Below are 12,101 nucleotides of genomic sequence, written 5' to 3'. Positions count from 1 at the left end.
ATGGTCCATTCCCAGATAGGTAGGTGTAGGTCTCAGCTAGACCGAGACCAATACCTGTTTAATGACCTATAAGGCCTATAGACCAGAGATTCCAAAGAAGGTGCCAGAGTAAATACAAAGTATATGTAACATTTCTTTATACCTGTCTGATGTGCATACTCGTTGTCTTCTAGGTTTTCCGGACTCTGAAACATGGACTGAAATAGGTTTGGTGATAATAATGAACCCAGGGCTTGTCCAGCAGTCTAAACCAGAAAAGAACAATGTTATAAAACTTACAGGATACTCCCCCTTCCCTCTCCAAGCATTGCCTTCTTTCTGGCAAGGATCCTTTCATATCTGAGGGGAAAACTCTATATATACTCAGAATCAGTGAACTGTATGCTGCTTTCTACCTGCATGCACATGTATGATAAAAACTCAAAAGCCAGTGAGAACCTAGAAAGACAAAACATTGCTACAATTTATTAAAGGGATTATCTCGGATGTTAGCTGGGGGGTCCACACACTGTGACCCTCACCAATCTCTACAACAAAGATCCAGAGGAGCTATGTGTCCTCTGTAGGCTGGATGATCGGCTTATGATATTCATTAGCAGTTTTTGTGCCCTCTGGAAAAAGCTAACTAAAGATTCTACACCCACTGTTATCATGAGGATTACCCTGACATAACATCTTCCCTCACAACAGCAGTAAACAAAATATGGATTATCTATCTATACATGAGGTCTTATCATTTGTGTTGACTGCCAAGGAAGGACAGTATTTAGCATTTTTATTTTTAATGGTATAGTACTGTCAAAATGAAAAACAGCCAAAGATAGTAAAAAAAGTTTTCTACTAATATGGAGTTAAAAAATACCCCTTTGTAATAGAAGTGGTGTCCCTTTAATTATTCTTACTTAGCTAAATTACTTACTCCATCTGCATTTTCCCGCAGTTCTGAATCAGTGGATAAAGTACTTAAATCACTGAGGCAGAGCCAATGGTTTGTGTCCTGCATAAAGGAATAAAAAATGTATGAGTTTGAGCAATATAACTGCTTATGGTCTGGTCATGTTTGATCCATAAGTTAGCATTTTTTTTTTTTTGCATAAACATAATAGCCCTAAAACGGTGGAACAAAGCTTTGTATCAATATGTTATACGATCATTTTGGCGACAAAATGACTACTAATGTGTAAAATGTAAGACCATGGTTCCCAGTCTGAAGCTGGAAGGGGTGGTACTGGGCTCCTTCAGTCATTTTCATATATTTTTTTAATACATAAGAACTGAGGGCTGACCAGATTTGACATGTCTTTCTCACTTCCGCAAAAGTTATTATCATGTAGATAAAGTTAATACAAGGCACTTACTAATGTATTGTTATTACCCATATTGCCTCATTTGCTGGCTGGATTCATTTTTCCATCACATTATACACTGCTTGAATGCAGGGGTTACGACCACCATGCAATCCAGGACATTATTATAGTAAGTAGCGCCGGCCTCTCTGTAGGAGCACACATAGACATGCATGCACAGAAGCATCTGTCTCGGCCACCTCGTATTTGTGCTGCAGCAGTGACCATAACCCCTGATAAATGCCATTTGCTGAAGTGAGACAATCCCTTTAAAGGGGATGTTCAGGATTTTAATACTAATGGCCTACCCTGGGGATAGGCCATCAATATCTGATTTGCGGGGGCCCGATACCCCGATGATCAACTGTTTCTGGGTAGCTTCGACACCACTAGTAAGAGCCAGAACTACACAGCACCGTTCGATGTGTAGTGGCCAGAACTGGTTACTGCAGTGCTGCTCCCTTCACTTCAATGGAAGGCAGTGCTGGAGCTACCCCGAAACAGCTGTGTGAGCAGTGTGAGGCAGAGTGCTGGGCCACCGCCAGTTAGATACTGATGGCCTATCGGGAGGATAGGCCATCGACACCAATAACCTGGAAACCTGTTGAAAGCGCTGTCCAAGAGCATAAGATATTAACTTCTAGCAAGAAATGTGATAAAAACAATTACTCGTGTTAAATTCCCAACACTCCAATGCTAATGCACTGGTGGTAACCACACTGATTGTGTGCTGTACATCCACGTGAATCACTGGACTCAGCAGTAATGTTACTATGCAGGCCATGGGACCACTGAGTGTAGTTTTTATTTTTTTATAAATTTTAGAAGATTTTCTCCACTTCAGTTAATTTCTTAACTTCTGGACAACCCCTTTAAAGGGGTATTCCCATCTGAGACAATGGGGGCATATCGCTAGGATATGCTCCCATTGTCTGATAGGTGCAGGTCCACACCAAGAACGGAGTGAGGAAGGTAGTGGCCAGAGGATCCCGTGTCCGGACACTCTCCCCCCAATACTCGATAGGTGCTTGCCCGGCCACCGCTCCGACCACCGCTTCGGCAGTCCTATAAAAATGAATGGAGAGCGGCTGCGCATGTGCAGTGCACCCTCCACAACTTTTGGGGCTCCGTTCTTGGGACCTGCACCTATCAGACAATGGGGCATACCTCTTTAACTAGTGAAAAGAAAACAGTAGAAAATGGTGTGTGTACCTTGCATGTCAGATACTTATATCTGCCTAACTTGGGGGAGGGGGCAACACTAACCTGTTGTAATAGTCACATTTTTTGTAGTTAGCTCATCAATTTGATATACACAAACCTAGAAGGGGTGAATATAGTTTCATTTCGTACCTCTGCATTGCTGGCAAACTGATCATCCACACCAGTAAGATCGTGATCTTTTATGTGATTTTTCAAGCTGAACTGTGTGCTGAATGTTTTCTCGCATCCATCACTGGTGCAAACAAATGGTTTTTCTCCTGGAAACGGAGAAGAAACGGATCTTAATCGGAGAAGCCTCGATAATCTTTGTACACACGTTGGCACAGAAAGTAGCACTCACCCATATGCTTCCTGGCATGCGTTTTTAGGTGGTGGCTGGCTGCAAATGCTTTGCCACATCCATCATGGTCACATCTGCATCATTAGATAAGACAAAATTAAAAGTTTTAAAACAGACATGAAATCACCGAAACAAAGTAAGGAAGTCTTCCTAGAAACGACATCTGTACCAATTTTGTCAATTTCAAACTACATCCAATGTTTTCTCCATTCACACTCCGAGTCTGGCAGTCTGTCTGGGATATAGGTGACCTGTAACTCAAACTGTCTGAGGCAGTACCACTGCACTTCAGTAACAGGAAACTAAGAGAATTTCTAATTTAGCTTTAGACATGGAAAGAGAAGAAAACATTAATTACCTTGAATTCTGCAGATGAAAGAAAAAATCAACATAGCTTTAGCCCCAAAGTCATTTTGGGCCTTTAGGAACACTGAATTTTTTTCACCTTAGAGTTCCGAGCTAAAGTTATTTTCTTATCAATATGGATTTTTTGGATTTCTATATGTACCATTTTGAGGTACATATAGGTAAGCATTGGGCAAACTGCGCCACTATTAGCAAAGAGCAAGGAGTTTTCACTTCTCTCCACGTCCAGTTCTCCACGTTCACTTGTGGTCAGACGGTGGCTGAAGACTGTCACATGTAGAGCCCGGCCCATTGAGCAGCAGCTGCAATACAGCCACAAGCCCACACAGATTACTATTGTTACAGGGGTTGTACAGTGTCAGGATAGGTCACCAATATCAGATCGGTGTGAATTGGCTGTTTGAAGGGATCACCACGCTCTTCTCATCCGCACACTGTCTAGCTTTACTGTGCTCTTGAACGGGACGAGCAGTTGTAGCTACACAGCACCACGTCTACGAGCTTACACATTGAAAAGGATGTAGTGCTCAAACCCCTTCGACCAGCTGATCTGGAGGGGTGCCAAGATTCAGAACTCTACTGATCTAATATTGATGACCTATCCTGAGGATACGTCGTCAATTTCCTGATCGCATGGCTTGCCGAAAACTGAGTGGCCATAAACAAACAGCAAGAAGTTAGCACTTCTTTCACTAGTAGTCCGCCGTACAGTGGCCGCTATGTGTGATAGCCCCCTTAACGTCTTTGTACTTGTGGTGGGAATAAGAATAGGTTATGAGATGTTATCCAGCTGAAGCTAGCATCATAATGTTAAGAAGAATGTGAATGGACATAATCATACCGGAATGGTTTCTCCCTCGTGTGCGTGCGAATGTGCTTCCGTAAGTCGCTGTGGGTAGTGAAATACTTGCTGCAGCCTTCTGTCACACAATTGAAAGTTTCTCCTGTGTGGAGTCTTTTATGAGCTCTTAACCTACGGAAAGGAAATTGTTATAGAACAGATTATTCTAGCAATTTTCACCCACGTTTCAAGCAAGTTTTTATTTTTTTATTTACATATTTTTCCTATCGCAATCAGGGGCCAGGACCTTATGAACATGAGGATTCAGCAGCATGCACTGTGTATGGAACATCTTCATACACAGGAAATCCACTGCTCTTTTATAATGGTAAAAGTCTCAACTATAACTACTATCACGGACAATTAGAGGCGCTAAAACTAATATATTTTATTGGTATTCGTTAAAAACAGGGGATTGTGACAATACTGCCTGATACCTCGTTAGTGTCTAACTAAGTCGAATAAAAGGAACCAGGTAGGAGGTATGCATATAGTTAAATAAATGAGTCTGAGAGACCAAGTGGTCAGGGCACCACATATGCTGGAATTTTACCAGCTGGCAAGATCTGACCTTTTGTGCATCTTTATAATGAATTGGTGATTAGGATTAGTCACCAGCTCAAAAGAAGCCTCTCAGAACCCCTAACCTCCTACCCACCACTAACTATCGCTCCCACGTGCAGCGTCTAGGGCTCGGCGCGTTTCATCACAGCAGACTCATCAGGAGCAATTCATTAAGCAAGATACAAAAGCTTGTAGAGGAGAAAATAACAAAACGCTGCCACTCTGGCGGTGTGTGACGTCGTAACCGGCACTGTGCCGGCCGTGCAAACTGCCGGCATATAAAGGGAGTTAAGACACGCCCCCCCGGGGAGGCAGGAAGACGCGCAACTAATGGGAGACGAACGGGAGGGAACTCCTTAGCCCTTCGTGTCTGCAACCATCCTCCCCGACGAATAAATAAAAGGGACGACATATACAGCACAACGGCTGGGTCAGTTAAAGAAAGTGGCCTGGCATTTTGCTAGGGGATTGGTCACTAGTTTATTCTGCACATAGGGCAAGAAAAATAATGGAGAGATTCCCTTTAATTGTCATCTCCAGAGTACCCCCCAAACTAGAGTAAGCAGTGTGTAGTGTAAGGCCCCTTTCACACGGGCGAGTATTCCGCGCGGATGCGATGCGTGAGGTGAACGCATTGCACCCGCACTGAATACCGACCCATTCATTTCTATGGGGCTGTTCAGATGAGCGGTGATTTTCACGCATCACTTATGCGTTGCGTGAAAATCGCAGCATGCTCTATATTCTGCGTTTTTCACGCAACGCAGGCCCCATAGAAGTGAATGGGGTTGCGTGAAAATCGCAAGCATCCGCAAGCAAGTGCGGATGCGGTGCGATTTTCACGCATGGTTGTTAGGTGACAGTCTATTCACTATATTATTTTCCCTTATAACATGGTTATAAGGGAAAATAATAGCATTCTGAATACAGAATGCATAGTAAACTAGCGCTGGAGGGGTTAAAAAATAAATAAAAATTAACTCACCTTCTCCTCTTGTTCGCGTAGTTCCCAGTCTCTTCTTTACTTCTTAAAAGATGAAAATACCGGCTAGGACCTGTGGTGACGTCAGATCACATGCTCCAATCACATGGTCCATCACCACGGTGATGTACCATGTGATTGGAGCATGTGATCTGACGTCACCAAAGGTCCTTTAGCCCACAAAGAGACCGGGAACTCCGCGAACAAGAGGAGAAGGTGAGTTAATTTTTTTATTTTTTTTTAACCCTCAATTGACCACCTACTATGCATTCTGTATTCAGAATGCTATTATTTTCCCTTATAACCATGTTATAAGGGAAAATAATAACATCTACACAACACCTAACCCAAGCCCGAACTTCTGTGAAGAAGTTCGGGTTTGGGTACCAAACATGCGTGATTTTTCTCAAGCGAGTGCAAAACGCATTACAATGTTTTGGACTCGCGCGGAAAAATCGCGGGTGTTCCCGCAACGCACCCGGACCTTTTCCCGCAACGCCCGTGTGAAAGGGGCCTAAGGGGTGTATTTTTTATCTTCATACTAACTTGCATTCTGACGCTACGCTCCTACAACCCAGCAGTAAAATGCATTGAGGGGACTCCTCCTGGAGTCCTATCCCTTATAAGTGTGAGCTCTGGAGTCCTCTCAATGCAGTTTACAGCTGGTTTGTAGGAGTGCTGCATCGGCAAATGAGTATGAAGATAAAAATTACATAACCGGATCGGCATCACTTACACTATACACTGATTACTCTAGTTTGGGGAAGGAACGTTTCGAAGCTGTCAGATTCCCCTTAAAGAAGAAGAGTTTGTACTGTGTGCACCAGGGCTGTGGAGTCGGTAGATAAATGCTCCGACTCCTCAGTTTTTGGTACTTCCGACTCCAACTCCTCTGTATTTAATATGCAAATGTATTTTATACATTCCTTGAAGGAAAGAAAGGCAACATACATGTCATTACCACCGAACTACTGGCTAGGAAGCTGCTGATCTTCTGCTGAAGATAGGGCAGTGGGGGGATCCAGGACGGGGCAGGGGAAGGGGCATTTATTGTAAAACATGATTTCCCTAGTAGAATCCCATAGTCATGTTTAAAGTTTAAGCTAACAATCTGAGTTTACAAGTTTTTATAGCCTTAGCTGAATGACAGCAGTTTTTCAAATGGTTTACAGCTTCAGTCTTGAGCATTGACTATCCATTCCCGTCACTTATACAAGTGTCTAGTCCTGCACAAAACATATTTACTTAATCAGTTATCAGTGAGAGGCTAGGTTAACCATGGGCGTTGCGTTCCCTGTAACAGCGGAACACAACACAATGGAAAGTATAAGTATTGCCGCTCCTTAACTGTGCGTTGCGTGCCATATAGTGAAGCATATGAAAAGCATGCTTCTTCACGATCACTTAACGTGTTCGTTTTGCGGTAACGTGACGCACTGCATGCATTGGCCTTTATTCTTACAGTAGAGTACCGTATTTTTCGCAAAAGTGGGGGAAAAATAGCAGTGCGTCTTATGGGGCGAATGCTGCGATCGTCCGGTGAATAGGCTGAGAGGGAGGAGGGGCTAGGGGCCGGCATCTGTTTCTGTAATGGCACCGGGCCCCGCTCACTGTAGTATACGGTAATCATATCTAACTTGTGGGTATTGTTAAAGTATTCCAATCATCTTAAATCTAGCGCTGTACTACTTACTACTAACTTCTTGGCAGTCAGGAGGCCGGGTGGGAGCTCGTAGCGTAGCTCACTACGTTACGCGCCTGCTCCGCCCACTTTATGAATGAAGCAGGCATCGGGCCCCGCTGCCATTACAGAAACAGATTCCGGCCCCCATTCACTACACAGGGACACTGTTATGGGGTGGATCTGTGGATGACACATAAGATAAGATGCTATATATGTGTCATCCACAGATGCCCCCACAATGATCCCCATAACAGTGCCATCCACAGATGGCCCCATAACAGTGCCATCCACAGATGGCCCCATAACAGTGCCATCCACAGATGGCCCCATAACAGTGCCATCCACAGATGGCCCCATAACAGTGCCATCCACAGATGGCCCCATAACAGTGCCATCCACAGATGGCCCCATAACAGTGCCATCCACAGATGGCCCCATAACAGTGCCATCCACAGATGGCCCCATAACAGTGCCATCCACAGATGGCCCCATAACAGTGCCATCCACAGATGGCCCCATAACAGTGCCATCCACAGATGGCCCCATAACAGTGCCATCCACAGATGGCCCCATAACAGTGCCATCCACAGATGCCACCATAACAGTGCCATCCACAGATGCCACCATAACAGTGCCATCCACAGATGCCACCATAATAGTGTCATCCACAGACCACCATTAGTTCAAACCCCACCAAAAGCACACTTTTGGTTCAAAATATTTTTATTCTTATTTTCCTACTCAAAAACCTAGGTGCGTCTTATGGGCATGTGCGTCTTATATGGCGAAAAATAAGGTAATTAATTATAACTTTTTGTGAATTGGGACATTTAAACTTGCTTTTTTTTAAAATTCCAATTTAAATCTAGTAGTCGGAGTCTGTTCATTTTTTGCCGACTCCAGATACCCAAAATTGTCTCAGACTCAGACTCCTCGACTCCGACTCCACAGCCCTGGCTTGCACATGTGGGAACATGTGGGCTTGTCATGGACCATGGCCTCCAGAAAAGCTACAACGTTCTGCCCCGAGTAACAGAAGAAAGAGTCGCTCTGGAGTACAATGGGCAGACCAAAAGAAAAGAAACATTTAGGAGGATGTTTTTGGTTGGGCTTGCTTTAGAGCCATGAAGCTTGCCTGAGCAGACTTAAAACCAGGTTTTTTATTTCTTTAGTTCTGATGACTTTTTGAAGACTTGTGGATGTAGACAAAAGACATAGGTGGCATCCATGAACTCTGCACATTGTGAACTTTAATTTTCAGGAGGTGGGTAGAAGGTGACGACTTGAGAAGGGTAGAAGATGGGCAATATGTCCATAAACCCAGGCAGCAAAAAAGGGTTAAAGGAGGCCGAGAACAGCCGCTAATCTAGATCAGGGAAACTAGAAGAGACAAAAATCTGTGGGCAAGGAGGAACAGGAGGCTGCAGGACCTATTGTCCACCAGGTGACTACATCCATTAACCTGAAATGAAAAGGGCAATGAGTTTGTCGCGCTGTTCTTCTACACATCCATTACCCTAACCACACGGCTGTAATTTAATATAACAGGGATCTAATATTAGGAAATAAACAGCAGGCAAACAAAGGGTCCGAGTTATCAATGCGTTAATGCCACAAAAGTGGCATAATAGAAGTTGCAAATTATGGCGCACGCTAGGGGTGGGCGATATGGCCTTAAATCTATATTGCGATATAATTTTAAGCATGATCGATATGCGATATATTCTATATTTCGGGGGGTTTAAACTTTTTATTTAATAACTATTAGCCTCCTTAGGGGCTAGAACCCTTGTCCTACTCACCCTAATAGAGCTCTATTAGGGTGAATAGGACTTCACACTCTCCCTGCTGCTCTGTGCATAGTACACACAGCAGCAGGGAGCCGACTGTGGCAGACAGGGCTTCAGTAGCGTCCTGGCTGCCATGGTAACCAATCGGAGGCCCGCGATTACACTGCTGGGGCTCCGATCAGAAGCTACCACCCTGGGGCCACTGCCACCAATGATTTAATCGTGTGGAACGGGGGGGCCCGCAATTAATGTAATACTTTGAAGAGGGGGAGTAGAAGGGAGGGGCTGTGGCCACTGCGCCACCAATGAATATAGTTAATATGCCCGAATACAAACGTAGCTACCTGCATATGCCGGCCATATCCCATACCTGGCCTCTATTACTGCGCGCCGTGATCCACCCCAATTAACCCCTCCTCCTCTCGGTTCTCATTAGTGGCGCAGTGGCCACAGTCCCTCCCCTCCTCCTCCTAGTCTGTTCTCATTGGTGGTCAGCGGCAGCCGCACACAGTGGGGAGGGAGGGACTCTCCTTCTCAACTGTGCCGGCTCAGGAGAACATGGTGAGTGCCGAGAGCGGTGCATGCCCTGTTCTACTGCGATATAAACAAAATCTCTATCGTTGGCCAGATTTATATCTTTTATATCGCATATCGTCTATATCGCCCACCCCTAGCGCACGCTATATTTCTGCAATCATTTTCAATTTTGTCTAATTATTACCAATTTTCGAAATGAAAAGTAGACAGGGTGAGGCTTCCTGCGGTCTGAAAGATTTACGATCATTTACGGTAAACTTTAAATGAAATGTATGCCAGCTATAAAGCTAGATTACAGTTTCTGGTTCATGGGCAGCCAGAAGATGCGGAAAATTTATGAAAAGTCCTGTGCCCCCCCCACAGACACACACACAGTATATGTGAGGGCAGATCTCAACTTTCTTTGTTCTATGTGCGCTGAGAATAATGAATTTAACCCTCATCGAACAATGAGGTACATGTACATCATTGGTCACTAGAGAAGGTATGGAGAGGGCTCAGGGGCTGATCACGCATACATGGTAGGTACCCGCTCTATTAAAACCACCTACAGTTTAGGCTACTTTCACACTGGCGTTTCTGGGCCCGCTTGTGAGATCCGTTTCAGGGCTCTCACAAGCGGCCAAAAACGGATAAGTTCAGCCCCAATGCATTCTGAATGGATAAGGATCTGTTCAGAATGCATCAATTTGGCTGCGTTTGGTCTCCGTTGCGTTTTTTAGACGGTCACTAAAACGCAGCTTGCAGCGTTTTGGTCACCGTCTGACGATGCGGAGCCAAATGGATCAGTCTAGACTTACAATGTAAGTCAACGGGGACGGATCCGTTTTTCACTGACACAATATGGTGCAATTGAAAACGGATCTGTCCCCCATTGACTTTCAATGTAAGTCCAGACGGATTTTTTTTTTTAATGAATAATGCAAATGGATTGCTTTATTGCTTGGAAAACCCCTTGAAGGCCAGTTTTAAGATACAAAACTTCTTCAAAGAATCATTCTTTCCGTTTAAAGAAACTTCGCCAGGTCCCTCATGAGATTCTCACCTGTAGAGGGTATTAAAAGCCTTTTCACAGCCTTGTACATCACATTCAAAAGGCTTCTCTTTAGTGTGTACACGAACGTGGATCTTGAGGCTGTACGAGGTAAGAAATGCCTTCCCACAGCCCTCCTGGTTGCATACAAAAGTGTATTCCCCTCGATGGGTTTTCTGGTGGGTGCGCAGATTGCCGGGTGTGCTGTACGTACGAAGGCAGCCTTCAAATGTACACTGATAGCGCTTCACCTGCAATACAAGATCATGACACATATGACTATTTAAGAAGGGTGTCTGCTAAGGAGGTTCACAGGTACGGTTTTGGATACATGCGTTGGGGTTTGTGCCATAAAGGGAGGAAAGAAGTCTCTCCTAAAATGACACATCGCCTCAATGTGCAGCAATGACCTCCATTCTTCATGTCTGAAGTTTTCCGGGGGTTTGATATTGATGACGTATCCTCAGGATAGGTCATCAATATCTGATCGGTGGAGTGCTGGAATTCGTCCCTGTACCAATCAGCCTCTTCCTAGGCCCATTGGTCGCATGGCCTAGGTGCATCTTGGTCCCGTTCAACTGACTGGACCTTGTCTGCAATACCAAGTTCAGCCACTAACAAGGCATGGCACTGTGCCTGCTATACTGCGATGGAGTGGCAGAACACACCAGAGCACCGCAGCCCCTAAGCGGCAGGGATGCCAGGTGTCGGACCTCCACTGATCAGATATTGATGACCTACCTGAGGATACCAATATTCTTCTCCCAGAAAACTACTTTAAAATGGCCATACTTTTCAGATCCAGTCATTACACCAATCACGCAACTTATTTTAACGTACAGTCAGGTCCATAAATATTGGGACATCGACACAATTCTAAGATTTTTGGCTCTATACACCACCACAATGGATTTAAAGTGAAGCGAACAAGATGTGCTTTAACTGCAGACTGCCAGCTTTAATTTGAGGGTATTTACATCCAAATCAGGTGAACGGTGTAGGAATTACAACAGTTTGCATATGTGCCTCCCACTTGTTAAGGGACCAAAAGTAATGGAACAGAATAATAATCATAAATCAAACTTTCACTTTTTAATACTTGGTTGCAAATCCTTTGCAGTCAATTACAGCCTGAAGTCTGGAACGCATAGACATCACCAGACGCTGGGTTTCATCCCTGGTGATGCTCTGCCAGGCCTCTACTGCAACTGTCTTCAGTTCCTGCTTGTTCTTGGGGCATTTTCCCTTTAGTTTTGTCTTCAGCAAGTGAAATGCATGCTGAATCAGATTCAGGTCAGGTGATTGACTTGGCTATTGCATAACATTCCACTTCTTTCCCTTAAAAAACTTTTTGGTTGCTTTTGCAGTATGCTTTAGGTCATTGTCCATCTGCA

At 44.5% G+C, this 12,101-nt stretch overlaps 1 protein-coding gene across 2 annotated transcripts in view; it reads right to left on the bottom strand.

The window, feature by feature from the left end:
* The window catches only part of MTF1 (metal regulatory transcription factor 1), a 50,744-nt gene that overhangs the window by 26,422 nt on the left and 12,221 nt on the right, over window positions 1–12,101 (bottom strand). The window contains exons 2-7 of one of the 2 annotated variants that reach the window (XM_040424443.1): window positions 10,720–10,958; window positions 4,118–4,249; window positions 2,911–2,984; window positions 2,700–2,827; window positions 920–997; window positions 143–245 (exon numbers count right to left, since the gene is read on the bottom strand). In XM_040424443.1, coding sequence (XP_040280377.1) covers window positions 143–245; window positions 920–997; window positions 2,700–2,827; window positions 2,911–2,984; window positions 4,118–4,249; window positions 10,720–10,958 — 754 coding nt within the window. The remainder of the gene's footprint in view (window positions 1–142; window positions 246–919; window positions 998–2,699; window positions 2,828–2,910; window positions 2,985–4,117; window positions 4,250–10,719; window positions 10,959–12,101) is intronic. The other variant, XM_040424444.1, reaches the window with a different exon arrangement.

The sequence above is a fragment of the Bufo bufo genome, chromosome 3, assembly GCF_905171765.1.
Source record: "Bufo bufo chromosome 3, aBufBuf1.1, whole genome shotgun sequence".
In the NCBI taxonomy this organism is placed as follows: domain Eukaryota; kingdom Metazoa; phylum Chordata; class Amphibia; order Anura; family Bufonidae; genus Bufo; species Bufo bufo.
Note: the sequence above shows the minus strand (reverse complement) of the source record. Positions and strands in the feature narration are given on the sequence as shown.